The following is a 22,676-nucleotide window of genomic DNA, read 5'->3' on the forward strand; positions in this document are numbered from 1 at the left end:
CCACACACGGGCAATAACCAAATATCCTGGCGAGCCGGCCCGACCATCAATTACTCTGCTGATCAACGTGAAGGCTACAATACCACCAGTGTTGCCATGTCTGCTTATTAGAAGCGAGCGTTGGCCATGTTTTTATTTTCTCCTGTAAAGTCACTTGTAAACATTGGTAGTTGTGGGTTGCATTTGTTTTGTGGGGGGGGAGGCTTGTTTCTAAAGTGTATATGTATGCTTATTTGGGCTTGCTTCCTGAACGTTGTTTAAACCAGTGGTTCTCAAACATTTTCATGACAAGGACACCCACATTAATTAATTGTCCGCGTATCCCCACCTGAAGACATTCTGTGCCAGGGACCCCCGTAGCAGATTTGTGTTGTTAAAATGTTTCAAAAATATTACACAAAATTATTTTACCAATATTTTGCAAAAAACTGCGAGCAGAGGCTGCAGAACGGGCTGAGCATCATCTGTGAGCAGAGGCAGTGGGAAAACGTGATTCACCGTCTTCGCGAGTGGGACTGACTGATTGCAGCAAACGTAATGATCCGTTTATAATGTCAACAACCAAAGGGGACCTCTTTCCACGAGCATCAACAGCTTTGCTGCAAGATCTGCTACCGCGGGGAGCGTTTGCCAAAAGGTACAGTATATACTCGTGTTGCAAAAAATATGTTTTAATTCCTCAAATAAAGAAGCCAGGGTTAATTTATTAAGAACCGTGAAAGGTATTCAAAAGATAGCAGATCTACAAGATCGGCGCACCATTTCCGGACGCACCCTATGCGGCACGTTGTCAGCTTGTAGATCGCCTATAGGAGCCAGTTCAAACTTAGCCCATAGTTATAGCTTTAAGTAATGCATTAGTCTTGACTTAAGAGCCATTTAAGCTATAAATAAATAGGCCAAGTTTGAACATAGTGTGCGAGTACAGTTGGAACTGCAGGTCAAGTATGCAGGGTTTAAGTGGTCAAGTGGACATAGCGTGCAGTGTGCACTGCTATGCTGATGCAGCGGGCTGTCCTGTGTGTCACCTCGCTGCCTCTGACATGACAGCCTGCACAGCAAGGTGTCAGCAATCATTAATGATGGAGGGGCATTAAAAAGAAATAAAAAGCTTTCAGGAAAAGGTCTGCCGGGGTCAACGACGTGCATGTAGGAGTCATCTGCGACATGCTGGGTTACTCATCGCGGCAGTGGCGGGTGGAGAAAATATACTCGCTTTTCTTAATCAAATAGAAAATATCACTACACAGCAATGTAGAAATTACAAGTAAAAGTGGGGTAATCAAAATGTACTACCAAAGTATTGGTGTCAAAATGTAGTTAAAGTACTAGACAAAGAAAGTACTCATTACGGCAGAATGTCCCATTTCAAGTTTTCAAATGTATAAAATTGAAAAAAAAAAATGAAAAAAGAAAATAGCAGATTTACAAAGCAGTCCGATCCTGTAAATGGAACCAAAAGGACCCCCCCCCATCCTTTTGGTTCCATTTGTAAACAGTTATACAATGATGATCATGAATCCACGCCCATAACTAGACCTCCTCAAAAGCAGTATTTTGGGCCGGTTTCCAGGGAGCAGAGACAGCTCCAGCTCCTCAGATGATCTCCAGGGAGCAGACAGCTCCAGCTCCTCAGAGCCTTGGGTGGTATAGTGGTACAAATCTACCACACACTCTCAGCTCCCGTCCGCTCCAGTCAGCCGTCACAAAACAGCATTAGCTGACCAGATGGACCGAATCCTTTAGGCACATACTCGACGTGCCGGTGCATTCAACCAGGGTCGCTTTATTAAAGCTACAATCCGAAGTATACGGGGTGGGTTTGGGGTCCACTTGGACTCTCACAGCTTTAAATGAAACCATTAACATTCCCTGCGGATCACGACAAATAGCAGATGTACCAGCTCGCAGCGCTGTGAGTGAGCTTGTATATCCGCTATTTCCTTGAACAGCCAACGCAAAAGAAAATCTAAAATGAAACGCGACACTTTTCTCGGTCTGAACGGGTTAACAGACCTGTAAGTCCACACAAAGAGAGTCCTCACTTTTCTCCTCCGAAAGGGGGTCGGAGGGTGGAGGAGAGAGTATAGGGCGAATTTAAGCATAAGATAAGCTCTCATAAATATACATATTTACACACGCGGGCCGCCGATAAAGCCTCCTTGTCCCGGACCGCATGTAATGAGGTATGTCTCGCGCTAATGTTCCATTCATCGGGACGAGGGAGGAGTTGCGTCATGCAGCCGCGGCCAGCTCAAATGTTAATCACATACTTTAGCCGCTACCGAATGAGCTGGCGGCTACAACCAGGGCTCCTTTGTGTGCGGAGGCGGCTAATGCGAGCCGACCCGCGACTTCAACGTGGCCTGGCGGGGCAGCCAGACAAAAGGGCACATGAACCCTCCGCCGTGGTCAATGCCTACATTTACATCTAATTGGCAGCTTTTTTTTGGTTAAAAGGTTACTTATGCCTCTGTTATGCTTCACCGTGCGATGAATAGTATAGCTATAGCCTATCCGATTTTGGGATTTATTTTATTTTATTTGGGAGAGGAATTTATTTTATTTTTGTGGTATTATTATTATTATGTATTTTTCTTTTACAATTTTCACCTGTAATGACATGCCCAAAATATTGATGCTCAGTTAAGGAACCCATTATTTGAACTACTCTGCCAGGTAAACCCTGGTCTCAGCCAGAGTGTAGAGTATAGGAGAGTAGCGACACGCTTTGATCTCGCGGGTGCCTATATGGGCTATAGTTCCAAACATCACTCCTATGGCTGGAACTATCCCATTGAGATAGAATGAGCACGTCCGCATTCCATTGTTACAATGGGAGTCAACGCCATTCTCTTACTATATTACTCTGGTCTCAGCCAGGTACTAGCCATGTAGCCTGGCTAATAAGGCAGACACCAATCTGCTGTTGGCCCCCAAAAAAGCAGGGCTCTGACTCCTTGGCTGGTCAAGAAGGGTCTGACTCCTTGGCTAGTCAACCAGGGCTCTGACTCCTTGGCTGGTCAACCAGGGCTCTGACTCCTTGGCTGGTCAAGAAGGGTCTGACTCCTTGGCTAGTCAACCAGGGCTCTGACTCCTTGGCTGGTCAACCAGGGGTCTGACTCCTTGGCTGGTCAAGAAGGGTCTGACACCTTGGCTGGTCAACCAGGGGTCTGACTCCTTGGCTGGTCAAGAAGGGTCTGACACCTTGGCTGGTCAACCAGGGCTTTGACTCCTTGGCTGGTCAAGAAGGGTCTGACTCCTTGGCTGGTCAAGAAGGGTCTGACTCCTTGGCTGGTCAACCTGGGCTCTGACTCCTTGGCTGGTCAACCAGGGCTCTGACTCCTTGGCTGGTCAACCAGGGCTCTGACTCCTTGGCTGGTCAAGAAGGGTCTGACTCCATGGCTGAGCACCGCTATACATTTTGGTAGACCAGTGTTTGAAGGTATGGGACATGAAGGTTCTGGACTAATTATTTTCCTGGCCATAGGGTATACATTTCAAATTGTACTACTGTTGTCTATACGAGTACTATTAAGTTAACATCGAATGCCCCTTTAAGGGCAAAAACTATATATGTATTGGCCGATCTACAAGCTCACGTCAAGTTCACTATAAGACTAGAGGGTTTAAGTGTGTAATACCCCCCACCACACACACACACACACCCCTCCCCTCCTCTCCCCAATACAGGGGAAAATGACGGTGGAAGAGTGACTGCATTGGTATTTGTTCAACACATTTTGTTCCATTACTATGCAGATATCACACCATTCATCTAATCCAGGCTCCAGGAAGCACACAAACATTTTATTTTTCTTTCTCTTTTCTGTTTTTTCAATGACGGGTAAATCTCACCACTCTTTCCATTGGTGGAAGAGGCACTCTGCCTCCATGATGTAGAAACACTAGTTTACAAGTCCTCCATTCATTTACGTGTTTTAAAAGTATCTTTGACCAAAGAAAAAGTCATGCCAAAGTAAAAGTCCTCATCTCATCGTGCAGAAATGCCCAATTACCAATTGAAATCAGTCGTGCATTTCTGTGTTCATCTATTAAAGTATTAATCTTTAATGAATACATTATGAATTAATTGAAATCAACACTGTCTCGTGGCAACAACCTATTAATGTGTGAGCACAAGATCTAGATCTCGTAGCCTCGAAAAAGTCATGCCAAAGTAAAAGTCCTCATCATGCAGAAATGCCCAATTACCAATCTATTGAAATCGTCGTGCATTTCTGTGTTCATCTATTAAAGTATTAATATTTTATGAATTAATTTCATGGTGCCGCTGGTAAAGGTGGGGCTGACTTTAAATACTGTGTGTTGCTGTGTATCTTAATCTATCGATACATGCAACAAGTCTCTGGGTTGTAGAGCTTGTAGGTCTGCTATTTTTGAAAAATCAAAGAACGACTGTCATAGAAACACAGCTTTTTCAGAAAACTGTCAGGATGTAGAAGACATATATAGAATCTGATCTCAGGTCAAAATGGGTTAATGGATGGTGTCCAATGGAGTTCCAAACATTGAGTCCTCATAACAGGGCTTGATGGAGCACATTGCCATGCATGAACCACTGGATCGTCTCTCCACGACTTCAAAGAGCGTCGTCGTAGCTCGTAGCGCACCCTCTGTCTCTCTCTATCTCTCTCTCTCCACAGGTCTGGGCACGCACGCCCCAGTGCTGGTCCACATGGCCACCATTATTATCAGCCTGATTCATGCTTTCTATACAGTCAAGATGGCCGTTTTGCCATGGACAACATCAGGAGTACGGTAGTTCTCACATTCCCAGATTGTAGACTACAGTATATGCCCCCCCGCGGGACGTCGCCGTCCCGACTCCTATATGACCGTATTGTCTTATCGTCTTGAGGAGTTCTGTTTTGCATTTCCAGAGCGGTGACCTCATAGGCTATACTTGCTTTTTAGAGACAGAGTTCATATGTTTCTCATAATCGTTGCTGTCGGGGGCAGAAAGCTCTCATCTCAAACTCTTCATACTGACTTTTTGTGTTTTTTCGTAAATTAACGCCCATAATTGAACACACTACAGCGTCACGCAAAAGATCTACAAGCTCGAAAGGCGGCGTGAAGAGCTTGTAGATCTGCTACTTTCGATGCTTTTGGAATTTGAATCCTGTAAAGTATCAGTTTTGGACATACGAGGTTTCCACCCGACAGAGACAACGCTATCATCACAGCTATACTCTCGGTTCCAAGCCTGACCTACTTCTTAATACGCAGAGACAGCTCTGGCGCCTTAATGATCAATTATCCCCAGCATCTATTATGCTGATATTACAATGGGGTCCTTATTACCTGTCTTGATGTCATTAGTACTTGCCTCCGATGCCCGGCTGCGAGCAGGTGCTAATTATCCGCTGATTGCGGGAGCTGCCCATCTTCTCTGTCGCTCGGCTGTCATAGAACGCCCCTGATCTCTTGTTCTCTTTCATCACCCTTTGGGCCCAAACGTTGTTCGTTGAATGGATGCGTTTTGTGAAAGCGTACAGATATATATATATATATAAAAAAATTGTTGCTTTTTTTCGAACAACACTGGAGTACACATTTTGTTACAACTCCTTCTGCATTTCAGAGACACACAGAATAGCGCTGATGCGGTGAGCGAATGGAACCTTCAACCTTAGCCCTCCTCCGACAAATCTAGAGACATAATGCAGAAAGTGTGAGTGAGTGAGTTTACATATCGTCACTGTTCTGGGGAATAAAACCTCTTATTTCCACATTCATTACTTTTTTTCTCACTACAGAGTCACACAAAAGCATCAAAAGTAGCCGATAGGGTTGTCCCGATCCGATCATGTGATCAGGAATCGATCATCGGGTCATCCCTATACTATCAATGTTACATTAATCATGTAATATTGATACACAGACTGGATAATGTCTGTGATTTTGGATATTGTATTATTGTGATATGGCTATAAGTGTTCTATAAAAATATAAATAGCGGACCGGGAGAAATCGGTATCGACAGATACTCAAAATCAAATGATTGGATCGGGATCCCCCCCCGCCGTTATCGGGACATCCCTAGAAGCCGATCCACAAGCTCGAGCTTGTAGATCTGCTACTTTAGCTATTTTTTTTGGAATCCTGAAAAGTAACAGTTTTGGACATAATATAAGGAGGTTTGAACCCGACGGGAGACGGTATTGTATGGGACTGATAAGAGAGATCTGTATCGACGCTGTTACCGCGGCTATACATATAAATCTGCCTTTTATAATGTGCTCTATTGATCGCTGGCCCTCGCCGTGACTTTGGCACAGGGAGATTTGCATTAGTACATGAAACCACAGCAGGCCCGGCCCGCCGCTATGAAAGGAGGCCTCAGTGTGATAAACTGCTCCGAGATGGTCACTATAAGAAGTATTTAAATAAAGATATATTCATCCCACTCATCGACCCCCTCTCTCACACCCCGCCCCACTATTTTCCCACCCGCATATTTTCATTTCGAAAGAACCACGAGAAGCCGGCGAAGGTTTCTTCTTTTTTTTTTTTTTTACATTTTCATTTGATGTATTTTCTTCTTAATAAAAAAAGCTATTTATCAGTACGTTTCCACCACATGTAAACACCCCCCTCTGGCTTTTTTTTTTGGGTACGATCTCAATTCCAAGCCTTTCATCACAATGTGTATTTAAAGGGATGTATCCAAAGGCTGGCTGCAGACAAACCGCCGTCTGTTGGTCAAATTGGACTTGCAGGGCCGCTGCCATCGATTATCTCCTTAGCCAATTACTCTGTCGATTGATCGAATGATCCAGAAGTGGATTTTATTATAATGTAATCATCAGGACCACCCCCGTCACAGAACAGTGTTCTTGTGTGTGAAAATAGCAGATCTACACAAGCTCACAACGTGCCGCATTGTGACGTGATGTGAGCTTGTATATCTTTGCTTGCTATATTCAGTATCTCAAAAGTTTGTATAATAATAATAATAATAGGGATGGATTATTACTTTTTATTAAAGTTTTCTTTGATTAGTTCATCTGGATGAGGAGGAGGAGGGCAGACCTGCATGGTGGAAACACCCCAGGTTCAAGTTCAGGTTCAACATCACATTGACAGACAGTCTGGTTTGGTCTATTCATTTCCTCAAGCGTGTCACATCATTCATCCAATCAGTTAGGACAGAAATCAATAACAACAACATGTGTAGTGATTCTGTGATGGCCGGATCAATAACAACAACATGTGTAGTGATTCTGTAACGGCCGGATCAGGGGAAATCAATCCCTTTGTCTGCTGGTGGAAGACGTATACTCGAGATGTTTTTACTTAGAGAAATACCACATACCAATCAATACCACGAGTACAAGTCCCGTACTCAGGATATTACTAGAGTAGAGTCACAGAGGTGTTGTTGGCCTTAAAATACGCTTGCAGAACCAAACGTAAAAGTAGCCTTTAGCAGAGTTTAGTGTATGTAAAGCAAATCACACGCGAACGCACACGCACGCGCGGAAGTACACACGCAGTCACGCACACACCCGCACACAAAAGTCCAGGTAACGGGAAAAAACAATGCATTTCACATAAGTGAAAAGGTAATTTCGACATGAAACAACCAACCATCGGACAGCGACAAAAGGCCAATGTAATGGAAACCAGTGTGTACAACCCCGAGAGTTGAAAGTGCGTTCTAAGAAGGACTAAAGTGGGGGTTATATCTTCTTTTAAATGCCACAGACTGTGGCACGCACGTTTCTCCCATGCCTTTCAAGTGTCACCATCGCCATTTAAACCCACTCCGACATCTGAGCAAGGTTTTATTACGAGAAACATTAAAGGAGTTGTTTGAAACCCATGTCTTCTAATCAGCCCTCTGACTCATAGGCATACATTGAGTAATTAGAGTAGAAATGATACTCTGTGGACCAGCTTGTAATATACCATTCCACGTGCAGATGAAACGTCAGTCGCTCGCTCGCTCGCTCGGCGGCGGCGAACAGTTTCCGCGGCGGTCGTCGATGTAACCTGCCGGCCCGCTATGAGCTTATATACTTCAGAGAGTACTTCTTTATTTATCTTTTTTTCCCCTCCTCCTCCTTTTCTGATCCCGGAGGGAATGGAAATGTGCTTTTGCAGCTTTACCCGGCTGGTGGCTATATACAGTGCTCAGGTGACTATGATACACGCACAGAGGCAAGAGGTTTAGTGTCTTGCTCAGGGACACTGACTGGGGTCGAACCGGCTACCGTATGCTTCCCAGACGCCTTTACCTAATTCAGTGGTTCACTTTGTTTGTTTGTTGGTACTGTATATGCAAGATGGCGCCACGTACGGCAGCTTCGTCTTGTGATCCTCTTAGCCTTGTGTTGTATATACAGTATTATGGAACATAACCTACTGTGAAGCTGTTCACATAAACTTTACCTAACTTTGCTATATGCACATATACATATGTTACTATTTTATTTTATTTGTATTTGTTGTTTGAATGTTATGCTATCTCTATGCCGCTGCATTGTCTGTAAGGAAGGCCAAACAAAAATAAGTTGTACTCTTATGTACCTGTACACAAGATGTAACAATAAAGTACAACCTTGAACCTTGTGAGGGGGTCTAGATTGACCCTTACAACTCTGACAGTGTACACATGGAACTGTCATTGGTTCCATGTGTATACTGTCAGACTCAGAGTTAAGGGTTGACCATGAAGTGTTTTAGTTTAGAGAACCACTTTTATACTATACGTCTTTGCGACGGCGTCAAGGCCGATGTACAAGCTCGCAGCACGCCGCGCCCCTCTGTAAGCTTAAGCAGATCGCCTATTTCCATACAAAGTATATATAAATCATGCCCATCCAGCCCTTTAAGCACAAGACGGACACATTTCGCCTGCCTTCAGAAACATGCTGCGGAGGTCTCCGGGGTGGCGGGTGGGTGGGTGGGTGTGGGGTTGGGTTTCTGCCGGTGCCAGGGCCTATCAGTAAAGAGAGGCAAAGTGAGCGTTCCTGACAAAGTGAATATAGTAATTAGGGCTGATCCGCTGGCGCAGGGCCCATCCCCGCCTGACTGGCGTCTCACACAGTTAATTATAGCCCTCCTGTTTAACACCACAATGCAGCCTGGCAGACGGATGAAAAAAAAAAACTCCCATCTACAACTCCATCGGCCCTTTCTCTCTCTCGCTCTCTCTGTCTTTCTCTTTGGCTATCTGTCCGTCTCTCTCTCTCTCTCTCTCTATCTCTCTCTCTCTCTCTGTCTCTCTCTCTCTCAGCACTTCAAGAGAGCCTCGTCCCTCCCGCCATTGACTTTGTGGGTGTGTCTAGTAATCTGGGCTGACTGAGGAATTTGGTGGGAGGAGGAGGAGGAAGAAGAAGAAGAAGAAGAAGAGGGGACTAACTAGACCATAGAGTTATAAAGGATAGAGTGCGGACCCCCCCCCCCCCCCCCCCCCGTTATTCCTTTCAATGGAAGTTGCTCAGTGCGCTCTACTTCCGCATGATGGGAATTGTAGTATTGAACTTATACTTGTATTATATTTCTATGCATGTACGGTAGTAAATATTAACTTTTATCATTTTTATCCCACAATTTTGCAACCCAGTGTCAATTATCTAGTGTAATCCTGGGCGCTACACTCCCTCTGCCAACCTGGGGAGAGCAACGGACTGACCTCATGCTTCCTTCTATGCATGGGGAGTCCAAGCCGCTTCTTTTCACCTACAGTAGTAAATATTATTGATATCATCCAACACAAACTGAAATGTACAGCAACCGCGTGGCAGTGGAGCCTTTCTTCAGCAGCGCAACCAGATCCTGTTCAGGCACTAGACTGGGTCAGACATTATGTACGTGTGATGATAAATATAGGTGTCATCTATTGTCACCTCTAGACACCGAGGCGGAGCCGAGAGAGAGAGACGGAGACTATACTGTATATCTCACGTTCGAAACCAGCGTACTCGGATAACGCGGGAACCTGTTATGTCTCGTGGAACCGGAATTGTACACAGACAAAATGCCATGTCTACAAGCTCACAACGCATGCAGTGCGACACGTCACGTGAGCTTGTAGATCGGTTGTTCCTGGGTGCGTGACACGCAACCTGCTGGCAGGATTCTCCTTTTCCTAGAAATGATACGAGAGCATCCTGACACCCTAACTATAACCCGTCTACATTACAGGGACAGAAAACGATATAGAATTGCGCCGAAACGGGGTTTGGAGTTCAGCTCAGGGCATGCACGTATCAGCCGTATCACTCAGCTCTAATACGTCTCCGTCAGGCAGAAATACCCGAGAGGAAAACAACGTTAATGTTTATGGGTGAGCTGTTATAACATGGGCTCCCATGTGAACACATGTACAAGTTGACAGTGATTATGTGCAAATTACAAATGTAGGCGTTTAGCAGACGAACGTCATCCAGGGCGACTTCCAAGATCAGAGTTCAAGATCAGAGTTACGTGGCATGAACCCTGGCCCGACCAAGGACAGGCTAAACGGGCAAGTAAACGAATGTGTAAAGTGCTACAAACTTAAGTAACTGGTACACCTGGCAAAACACCAAACAAGTAACCAAGATACAACTAGCATCTATCAACAAATAGGCAACAAGAAGTGATACAATGGGGTGAGAACGTCATACATACTGTAGAGATACAAACTATTTTCAGATGGGGGTTCGCTGGCAAAAACATATTTGGGGTGATATGAAAAGGTATCGAGACCCACTGGTTTATCCCACGTATAAGACCTGAGGCCCATTATACGAATGTCTTCTAAATCAGTAGTTCTCACACATTGAAGTATTTTTTTTTAAATGTCCGAAAATAGCAGATGTACATACGTTTGTATATCTGCTATTTTCGAATAGCCAGAGTGGGTTATGTTATGCCACAGAGACCAAACGCAACAACTCAAGTAGAGTCCCTATTTTTATGATAGCTATGCTTGCTTCGTGTTCCTCCCTATCATTCCACAGATAAATCAAACTGGGCTCCACCTATCAGCGTTTCCAAACATGCACCAAGTGGTTTCTTCTCGGTGCCCCCCCCCCTCCCTCTCTCTCTCCCTCTCTCTCTCTCTCTCTCTCTCCCTCTCTCTCAGTTTAAAGAGGTCTGAGACCAAAGTCACTCACAGACAGACAGACAGACAGACAGACAGACTCTGCACCGTGTCAAAATGGAGGTCAGGTGATCAGGTCCGAAAGATCATCCGTGGCCAGAGAGAGAGAGAGAGGGAGAGAGAGAGAGAGAGAGAGAGAGAGAGAGAGAGAGGAAGCGACATTCAACCCGGGCTGGCACTAGAGAGAGAGAGGGAGAGAGAGAGAGATGTACCACCACAGGGACTAGAGCTGGATCTCTCCACCACAGGGACTATAGAGCTGGATCTCTCCACCACGGGGATAAAAGCTTCCAGGCTATAGAACGTTTTGGGGACCTTGGGGTTTCTCCCCGACTTCTGGCAAGCGAACATGTCCTCTCTTCCACCTCCCCAATATCTCTCTCTACACTTCTTTTTCGGGTACTTTTGTTTCTCTCTCTACCCCCCCCCCCCACCCCCCACCCCCCTCCCCCCTCTCACAGAGTTCACTGAATTCCCAGAGAAACGCGCTGGTGTCCCGGCAGAGAGCCCCTTGCACGATTAATGTAGTAATGGGTTATTAAGCCCCAACATAAATTGCCGCCCTGGACAGTTTCAATGGAAAAGAAGCCTGATTTATGGCAGAGCCGGAGACAAAACAGCTTTTTTTGTGTGTGTGTTTTTCCATTTATTCATCGACACTCGCTTGAGAGAGAGAGAGAGAGACAGAGAGAGAGAGAGAGAGAGAGCGAGAGAGACCTGGGGTTGGAGGCGGGGGGGATTGGGGGCACTTTGAAATGTCCACAGAGGAACGAGGAGAGCTGAAAGAAGAGGAGAAAGGCGGCCGAGAGGAGGAGGAGGAGGGGGGCGAGGGGGGCGAGTGGGGGAGGGGGATGTGCCGAGGGGGAAATCAGGAAGAGCCACAGAGGCACAGTAGCCTCACTGAAGAAAAAAAAACCCACCACAAAACGCTGACCCTTAACACAGTAAGAAACCCGGTGTTAATCTGAAGAGAGACGGAGCGTGCAAAAGGAACCGAACGCACCGTCCGTTCCCTCTCAGAGTTTAGCACAAAAAAATAAAGAAAAATCAAGTGGTATACATTCCCATGTCTGCGCTTATACTGTATGTCACGACGTGTGTGATTCCGCTTAACTGTCAACGGTGGACGCAGTTTATAAAAGGGGGAAAAAAAGAAGAAAGAATGGCCACTTGTATAATTATGCGAGGCTTCGGGTTCTACTGAGCGGCAAAGTCAAACAATAAAACGCTAGCAAGCGGCGCGGCTAACGCCTATACCATCACCTCCTCTCTCTCTCTCTCTCTTTCCCTCTAAGCAGCGTTTTTCCTGCACTGCACAGACCTTCCCAAGCCGCTGTGTGTAGCTGTGAGTGTCTGTGTGTAGCTGTGAGTGTCTGTGTGTGTGTGTAGCTGTGAGTGTCTGTGTGTGTGTAGCTGTGAGTGTCTGTGTGTGTAGCTGTGAGTGTCTGTGTGTGTGTGTGTGTGTGTAGCTGTGCTGTGAGTGTCTGTGTGTGTGTAGCTGTGAGTGTCTGTGTGTCTGTAGCTGTGAGTGTCTGTGTGTGTGTAGCTGTGAGTGTCTGTGTGTGTGTGTGTGTGTGTGTGTAGCTGTGAGTGTCTGTGTGTGTGTGTAGCTGTGAGTGTCTGTGTGTGTGTAGCTGTGAGTGTCTGTGTGTGTGTAGCTGTGAGTGTGTGTGTGTGTGTGTGTGTGTGTGTGTGTGTGTAGCTGTGAGTGTCTGTGTGTGTGTGTAGCTGTGAGTGTGTGTGTGTGTGTGTGTGTGTGTGTGTGTGTGTGTGTGTGTGTGTGTGTGTAGCTGTGAGTGTCTGTGTGTGTGTGTGTGTGTGTAGCTGTGAGTGTCGGGGCTGAGGATGACTGACTGAGTAATAGAGTGAGAAAGAGAGCCCGGAGGCCTTAGGGGTGTTTATTCTCTGTCTCTCTCTGCATTTCTGCTTTAGTGAACAGCCTTTAGTGAACAGCCTTTAGTGAACAGCCTTTAGTGAACAGCCTTTAGTGAACAGCCTTTAGTGAACAGCGCACAAGAGATAGAGACAGGAAACAGAGAGTAGAAAGGGTGCAGGTCAAGGTCTGCACCCCCCCCACACGCAAAACCTAAAGCAATCTATAGGCAACACTTTGTTTTTGTATGAAGTCCATACAGTGTGTATAAAGCATTGTGATGTGCGTATAACCAAGCAAAATTGCAGTTTGAAGAACTCGCATAAATATCATTATAAAGCATTCTAATAATTACATGTAAGGTCAAGTGTAAATGCATTCTAATCTGCTCATAACACTGTGTAATTATAGGCACAAGCATTAAGCCAATGCGTTAAAACAATAATCTAAGCATGCTTGGCTTAGAAGGTGTAGTCATAAATACTACTAGTATTTATGCTGCTTACCTGTATATAGCTATAAAGTGTTGAGCATGTTCTAATGCATTATATGAGTATGTTTATAATGCATTATAGATCAGCGGTAGGGGTGGGCGAAATGGAAAAATCCACAATAATATCTACGATCCACAATAATATCACGATTCTTTGTCATGTTGGTTTTCATGGTTATTTTAACAGTAGAAGGTAACAAAAACTAAAAGAAAAAGCAATAACAGGCCATTTAGACCAAAATAATTCTTATTTTCAGCGAGCGAAACCGTCGTTCTACAGAAGTATAAAGAAATCATAGAATGTGCATTCACTGAATCACAATATATATACGATATCTCTGAAAAGGCATATCGTGGAGACATTGTATCGTCGAGACGATATCTGACCACCATATGTGGAAAGGGTCAATCATCGGTGTCTAAACACAGAGCTCCAAGTATATATCATATTCCTCAGGTTTCATTTCCATATATATATATATATATATATATACAGTATATACAGTATGGACACATCAACACCAACGCTGAATGCCTCGGGTTGATGGCAGGCTTAAACACTCGTCCTTGACATCAGTAAAAGCCCGCTGATGTCCCCCTCCACTCCACACACATTTAGCCTTGCTCTCTCCTCGCCTGCATGCCTTAAAGGCCGACTATTTTTGAGGCATACTGAAAGTATGTCGAGTACACATGGATTAAAGCAAAATTGTATGGCCGAGTCCTATAGTGTGAAAGGAGCCCTACCCACAACAGCACAGTTTCATAAACTACACACTATGTCAAATTATGTTTTAGTAATATTATTCCTGTTAGACTTGAACCTTATAGCTTTTTTTTTTTTTTTTTATAATTTTGTAACCAATTTTTCACCCCTGTGTCAATTATCTAATGTGATCCTGGGCTCTACACACCCACCCTCCGCCAACCTAATCGAACCCAGGACCTTCTAGTTTTGAGGCGACAGCACTAATGCTGTGCAACATGCTTCCATAGAAGATATTATATATGCAGGCTTCTACAGTATGTAATCCAAAAACTGAAATCAGTCGTGGAGACTTGGAACTTGAATCCATGCGAGTAGCATTCCGCTGTTGGTTGGCAGAGTTATGTTTGCAAGTCATATCATTCCAATACCTTTTTCGGTAATCGTCAAAACGCCATATACTTTGTGTGTGTTTTTTTTTTTTTTAATAATGGGGTACTTGAACAACAACATACTACACTGCTACAGCGTCACACACAAGCATCACAAGTAGCAGATCTACAAGCTCGGAAGCTCATTTTGCAGTTTTGCAGATAGGAGGTTTCTACTGCACAGAGATGCTATGCTGCTTCAATGAGCGGGATTACTTATACACCTGAACCTGGCGTCCCTACGTTGGGCATGTCATCCATTACTTATACACCTGAACCTGGCGTCCCTATGTTGGGCATGTCATTCATTACTTATACACCTGAACCTGGCGTCCCGATGTTGGGCATGTCCAGCTCACAGTCCTGCGTCACATCTCCAGCTTGTGTGCAATGTGATATTTGAGGACCATTTCCGAACGGGGGCTTTAGACTGAGCGAGCGGGTTAAGCAGAAATGTAAAATAAATAAAACAAGCGGCGTTACGTAAAACACTGGAGAAATAAAAAATAAAGCACTCGTCGTACGCATGCTGATGGGAATGTGTAATAATGGCTGCACCCCTTCACCCAGCTGCTGTACAAGTACCTCGTTAAAAGCGTCTATTAATGGAGTGAGTTTGCGCTCTTCCGCGGCAGCTCTTAACACCATCCATCTCATTCTATCCTCTCTCTCTCTCTCTCTCTCTCTCTCTCTCTCTCTCTCTCTCATGTACTTACTCCTCTCACACACTTCACATTCCTAACAGGTCACCCTCCCTCTCTCTCTCTCTCTCTCTCTCTCTCTCTCCTTTCAGCGGGAGTGTATAGACGTATGACGGTGGGCTACGCACAAAAAAGAGAGGTCATGTGAAGGGGGAGGTGTGGGGTGGGGTTGGGGTGGGGTGGGGGGGGCAGGCAGGCAGACACAATGGACGCCACCGCCACTTTGGCACACAGCTGGAGAGAGTCACGCATTCCTGCCATTCACAGGAGCCACTGCATGGGGGGAACTTAATTTGACTCGCTTCTTCTTCTTCGTCTTCTTCTTCTTGGTCGTTCACGAGGAAGCTACTGCAGCTCAGCGTCCAGCAGCTACCCTGAAGCAGTCCTGTTCTCTCTCGTGACGTTAGCCTGTGCATGTGTGTGTGTGTGTGTGTGTGTGTGTGTGTGTGTGTGTGTGTGTGTGACGTGTGCTAGCATTACACATAAAATCAAATAAGCTTGCAGTTAGTAACCACTAACCACTAGTACTAGTTGGACTCTTTGCCACGGACACTGTACTTTAATTATAATAATATAATAATTGTAATTTAGCTGGGGTCCCCAGCTAAATGAGTTACCCAGCTGTTATGTTATTAGTTAACATAACTGGAACAAACATTTGTTTGACGTTTTTTAACAGGAATCTTCTCTTCTGGGGGACGTCTTTCACACAATCGTTACAGACGGGGCGGGGAACGGAACCTAATGCCTACAATTTTTTTTTGGGGGGCGGGGTTCCTTGACGTGACAACGTTTCAGAAGCGCAGCACTGGATGACCTCTGATGTCTCACAACGGGACATGCTACGACCCCTCGGTCAGACCTGAGGTAATGAGCTTCATACTAGCGTGACATCACCCGTCTGAGCACGGCCTTGACCCCCGACCGTGCAGTCAAATCCCCCCCAGTGTTCATTCATGCATTCGTTAACTCTGAGAGGGTGTTTAAAGTGTGTAATACACTGTCTGGATATCATCTTCAATGAGAATTCATTACAGCGTGCCTTTTCTGTCCGTGCCCGTCACTGCCGTTAGGGGTATCTGCATGCAGAAAGTGAGTGGCAAACCGAGTGGCAAAGTATGAGTTAAACGTAGTTTAATGCAATCATATTCTTCTGTTTGGATGTACGGGCTGTCAAGGCCAGAACGAGTAGGTTTATGACACTCAGTAGGCGTGACTTCAGGGTATGATGATGATGATGTCACGCACCTTCTATGCTCAAAACACAGCTCGTAGGAAGCTGCAGTTCTGTGGTGTAAATAGAGAATGCTTTCACCCTTTTAAAAGCTCCCTCCTACGCATGGATACCCCCCCGCCCCCACACACACACACACACACACACACACACACACACACACACACACACACACACACACACACACACACACACACACACACACACACACACACACACACACACACACACACACACACACACACACACACACACACACACACACACACACACACACACACACACACACACACACACACACACACACACACACACGGCTCCCTCCCACTCAGGATGTGACCTCAGCGGTTGAGGAGCAGCGCGGGGCTACAGCTAGCTGGAACTGGCCACAGCCTGAACCCGGACCAGTCGAGCGATAAGAATATTCCCTAAAAGGAGACTCAGGAGTTCCCAGTCTCTGTGTGTGTGTGTGTGTGTGCTGCAGTGTTCTTTCTCCCTGTGCAAAAAAAAAGGTCGAATTGAACCGATATTTAATTGCACTCTCTTAGGTCTGTGTGCACCAAACTGAATAGCATAGCTCTCCCTGTGTGTGTGTGTGTGCGCGTATGTGCATGCGTGCGTGCGTCTGTGTGTGCGTGTGTGTTTGTGTGCGTGCGTGCGTGTGTGGTAGTAATTGGGGACTAGTTTGTATGGCACACTGATGTGCGGCAGAGAGAAGTCACATGCTGGGGAGTCGTGGGCATGTAACAACCTGCCAGCCCCACTGGAGTCCACTGAGGCAGTGACATCAAGGCTACACACTGTCGGGACAGAAACCTCCTAACTCCACATACTTTACACTATCGTGGGGGATTTGTTTTTGTCGTAAATTAACGCCTTACTTGATCATCACACGAAAGCATCGAAAAGTAGCAGATCTACAAGCTCAAAGCGCGGCGCAACCCCGACCCGTTTGGAGCTTGTAGATCTGCAACTCTGGAGGCTTTCCTGAAAATATATATATTTTTAGAGGTTTTAAACCTCATGGTTTATGTTTTTCCACCCGACAGACAGAGACCCTATACAAATGAGGAGCTACACACACACACACACACACACACACACACACACACACACACACACACACACACACACACACACACACACACACACACACACACACACACACACACACACACACACACACACACACACACACACACACACACACACACACGCAGATCTATTCTGGGTGGATTGCAGCGTGGAACTGAAGTATAGATTGGCACAACTCCAGACCTCTACACCCTAAACATAACCTCTCAGTGCCAAATGTGAACCCTAAAAACCCCAACCTGAATATTTTCTTAATTGCGAGCCTAACTTAAAAACATTATCTATTTTAACCATGAAAACACCATTTATCTCTTGAGAACCAGGGATATTGTCTTCTCGCAATGTCAAAATGTACTGCGGACATTTGCACGCACAAGGACACACACAAAGTACACGCACACACTCCAGGGAGGATGTCATTTTAGATTTTTGCGTTGGCTATTCAAAAATAACAAATGTATACATGCTTTTTTTGTGTATGTGTGTGTGTGTGTGTGTGTGTGTGTGTGTGTGTGTGTGTGTGTGTGTGTGTGTGTGTGTGTGTGTGCGTGCGTGGTGTACTACACAACGTTTTCAGCACCTCGTCAGTAATAATCACACCTGACAGGCGTTCAACAACAATGTCGATGAAACAACAAACAGCCACACAATGCTCGTACATTCAACAAACAGCTTGAAGCCAGTAGCAGAATAGCATTATAAAATGCAAGGAATCAACTGCGACAACAGCTGCTGGCATAGACATCAAGGTCAGCAGCGGCTGCGATTCGCTATAGTTTCCACGATGAATTGTGTGTTCCACAACGAAACGGGGGTCGGTGCCCGTTTTCAAATGTCCGGATGTGAAGAGGGGTTCAAAAACCTGGTGTAGTCAAATGCGACGGCACTGCCCTTATTCCCCTCATCACAGCTGTCGGAGGACACGGCATATTGGGATGTCCTGTGGTCACCTTAAAGGTTCTCTAAGGCTAATTCTAATCTAATTGACCCTCCGCTAAGCCCCACCCCCTCTTCACTCAGTGTTCAATCATTTCAGTAGCAAGAGCTTCAAATCTTCTAAATCGAGTCTACCAGGCCTGCAGTATTATAGGCTTGGCACAGGACAAAATGTATATGACATTCAAATAAACTAGAAATACGAGGAGAAACAGTATCCAACTCAATCAACTTTAACGACCGTCTGACAGCAATTTTCATGTAATGCACGGTAAGACTATACGGTGATTGGCATTATTGGCATCAGCTGGGCGGGTGAGTCGTGTAACTTCCCGACGTTGTGTTCAACAACACAGACATGCAAAAACACACTGACCGCTCTGAGGTGACGGAAGCTGTCCCAGCTTAGGCAACGGTTGCTATAACTATTTGGATTGGCATTGGAGGACTATAGCGGTTAAGGCTCTGGTGCAGCCTGACATGGCAGAGAAACGCGGGTTTGATTCCCAAGCCCGGCGGCCTTTGCGCCGTATCACTCGCCGTCTCCCCGTGCGGGGCGCCAGTGGAATAGCCCTGCAGCGCAATGGACAGGAAGAAAGTGCAGGCGCCACACCTGAAACCACCGTTCCTCACAGAAGACACCCACAGCAGCTGTCAATAGTAACTGTAGTCACAGGCAGTACTATACAACATCAGTCATAGTAGTACAGTAGTCATAAAAAATACTGTAGTACGGCTCACAGCTGTACTACGTCGTCACAGTAGCAGCAGCAGCAGCAGCGCGAGAAGATGACGTCACTCACCTCTGGTGTGTTTTTCTTGAACTCGCGGCTTTGATCGACGAGGTCTTTCCTGGCCTGTTCGCTCTCATCTTGTCTGTTGGCCAAGGATGTGGCGGTGGAGTCTAGTTCCTTCTGCACGTAGAGAGGAGAGGAGGAGGAGAAGAAGAGGCGGATTAGGGAAACGATAATGATGAGGATTGTTAAATGGTAAATGGTGCATTTATATAGCGCCTTTATCCAATGTGCTTTACATAGATTGTGCATTACATTCACCCATTCACACACACATTCATACACCGATGCCGGAGGAAACCATGCAAGGTACCAACCTGCACATCAGCAGCAATTAGGGGTTCAGTGTCTTGCTCAAGGACACTTCAACACTAACTCTGGGGGAGCCCGGGTTCGAACTGGTGTGCGGGTGGGGGTGGGTGATTACATGTATGGGCCACCGTAGCAGGGCAGAAACCAGCCGCATCGGCAGCACCAATAAGGTACTGCAGTGGTCTTCAACCCTTTTCATGTCACGGACTATTATTTATTCGGCATTTGAGCCACAGAGTCGACCACCATCCGATGTGATTTTGCCTCTCAGACCCAAAAACTAAAGAATGTTTTTGTTTTTTTTAAGATTTTGTCTACCATTCCATGCTTTTGGCAAATGTTGATCAAAATAACAATTCTTCTACATTCTCGAATTGTGTTAGTAATGCAGATGTTTAACAATAATGTACCTCTTGGGAGTGTAAAATTAGCATAATAATTATTATTATTATTAAAATGTTACGCTCTGAAGAGTTAAAGATCAATACGGGTCCATTTGGTTGCCAACTATAGCCGGGGACCACCTCAAGGACCCCCCGGTGGTCCCCGGACCACTGGTTGAGGTACAGTATCAGTATGGCTGCGTGCAGCGCAGGGATCCTGTCATGTTGATGTCGACTTCATTATTTTTAATGACCGGTGGATTTACATAATTTTGTTACGGTCGCGGGCAGAAACCCCTTATCTCCATATTCGTAAATGAGTGCCCTACTTGAACATACTGGTACAGCGTCACACATGGTGTGCTACCGTTCATTGCTTTGGAATTTGAATCCTGAGAAGTAACAGCTTTGGACATATGAGGTTTCTTTCCACTCCGCATACCCATACGCATAGTCGCATACCCAACCCCCCTACGACCGCCCACCCCACCCACTCTGACACACATGGGCATCGGCGCCACTCTGAAACCACGGCTTTGTGGATTTACCAACCATCAAAGGATTCTGCGTGGAAATCAAACTCAAGCTAAAATAGTTGAAAATAGCCGATCTACAAGATCACAACGCATTTCCGCGCTACCTATCGGACGGAAAAGTACACAATAGGGCTGAAGTGGTTACGCTGACATGCATGAAGCCCTGCATCAGACACACCCTACAGATGTGTGCCTAATGCCGCAGCACAATAGAAACATTCATGCCAGCTTATACTGTACATGCAGTTGCCATACATCACAGAAAAGGTATGCCTGTGGCCTCCGAGGCTACAGAAAAGGTAGAGTAGGGCTAGTAGGCAGCTAGGGTTAAGTACAGTTACAGTACAGTACAAATGGGATTGCTATTTAAGAGAGTCAAAGAAGGACAGTGCCCTCAATACCCTCATACCTGTCTAACTACTTCCCCAAAGTGAGTGACAGTCACAGCACTAAGGAGGAGTGGAAACATGATACCATCCAAATGTAGAACACGGGGAGAGTTCTCATTGTACTAGAATGCTGGACCTGACACAATACTTTAATAGACTAGATAACTATTCTTAAAAAACTGGATTGAAGAATCTACTATCAGCAGACCACAAGGCAAGGGGAGATACATTCCCATAGAAAGGAGGTGTCATTCACTGCTGCTGGTTTTCCTTTAAAAAAAAAGACATGTTTTGAATTTGTTGATGACGTGCATTGTGTAATATTGATGATATGTCGATGAAGTGAATAATATATACAGTAGGACCACAATGCAAACAAGTCTCCATGACTTGTTGGTGTTGACTGTATCACGTACCGTACATTTTTTTATAAATAAAGTATTCAATCAATAAAAAAAAAAAGTAGGTATGGGAAATGGGAGGCTGCGAAACTGCAACCGAGACAGAGTGCAGTTGCATCCGTTTAATCTGCAACATCAAATAACCACACCAAACCATTCAGATCCATCCAGACGTCTGGGAATGTCCAATGAGCGCCGGTTTGTCTGCAGAACGGAGACATGCTAGAAAACGTTTAGATCGATTGTACACATTCCTCCGCCGAACAGGCAACACATTGTCGACGACGACTTTGATTCAGACATCTTAACTAACCTGTACATCCAGTTTTTTCTATTTATTTAACCCATTTAGACCTGAGGACGCATCCGTGTCACCTTATATAGCTTTTAAACACTTTAACCATTATTTTAAACTTGAGCTGTTGAAAAATAGCAAATCTTCTTTTTCTTTACAAAAATCGTGAAAATGTGGCGCAAATCTTATATATATATATATATATATATATATTCTTTCACAGCAAACGTTTGTAACTCAAATATTTGCTTCTGGGGGGAGCAACACATTTTCAGATGGGGTTCCGTGGTCAAATACAGATCATTCTGTGGGTCCTTGACATGAAAATGCCCCAATGATGAGAAAACTGTCAGGATTTGGAAGACATTCTGTAGAATCTGGCCTCAGGTCTACATGGGTTAAGCTCCTCAACTAAAGCTGTTGTTCAGTGAATGATCAGACTGTGTACAGGATGTACTGTATAGAGTGATCACAACATCAATCAGTAAAACACCATGCATATCTATGAAGAGGGGTGAGCTGTATGCATGGAATGAAGCTAAATCAAATCTCAAGACTGAAAATGTAATGGTGATGATGTTTTATAGTACGATCATTCAAATGCTGCTGTTCCACACAACAGCCGGCCAGCTGAAGAATTCACAGATGCGAGGCATTAACCTCTTTGCTTTTTACGACCATTCTGAGACCATTCATGTTTCTAGAAGATGCATGCTTCTAAACTTGTATCCAATTATATTGCTAGTTTGATCACTTACGGTAGTTCAAATACTCTTTCATCTTAAAAAAAACTAATGACCGAAAATAGCCGATCTACAAGCTCACAACACGTCGCAGCGCATTTTCCATCTGGGCTATGCATTGGGTAGGGCTGTCAGTCACGGTTACAAATTTAAGTTGACGATTATTTGTCACACACAAATAATTTGCGATTGACGATTGAATTGTGTTTTTGGCATGGAAACATTGGAACAT

At 45.1% G+C, this 22,676-nt stretch overlaps 1 protein-coding gene across 1 annotated transcript in view; it reads right to left on the reverse strand.

The window, feature by feature from the left end:
• The window catches only part of cux1a (cut-like homeobox 1a), a 252,591-nt gene that overhangs the window by 154,817 nt on the left and 75,098 nt on the right, over nucleotides 1-22,676 (reverse strand). Inside the window, 1 exon segment of the mRNA XM_080780448.1 lies at nucleotides 19,395-19,505. Within this exon segment, the coding sequence (XP_080636574.1) occupies nucleotides 19,395-19,505 (111 nt within the window).

The sequence above is a fragment of the Protomyctophum bolini genome (genome assembly GCF_963924005.1).
Source record: "Protomyctophum bolini genome assembly, chromosome: 13".
NCBI lineage: Eukaryota > Metazoa > Chordata > Actinopteri > Myctophiformes > Myctophidae > Protomyctophum > Protomyctophum bolini.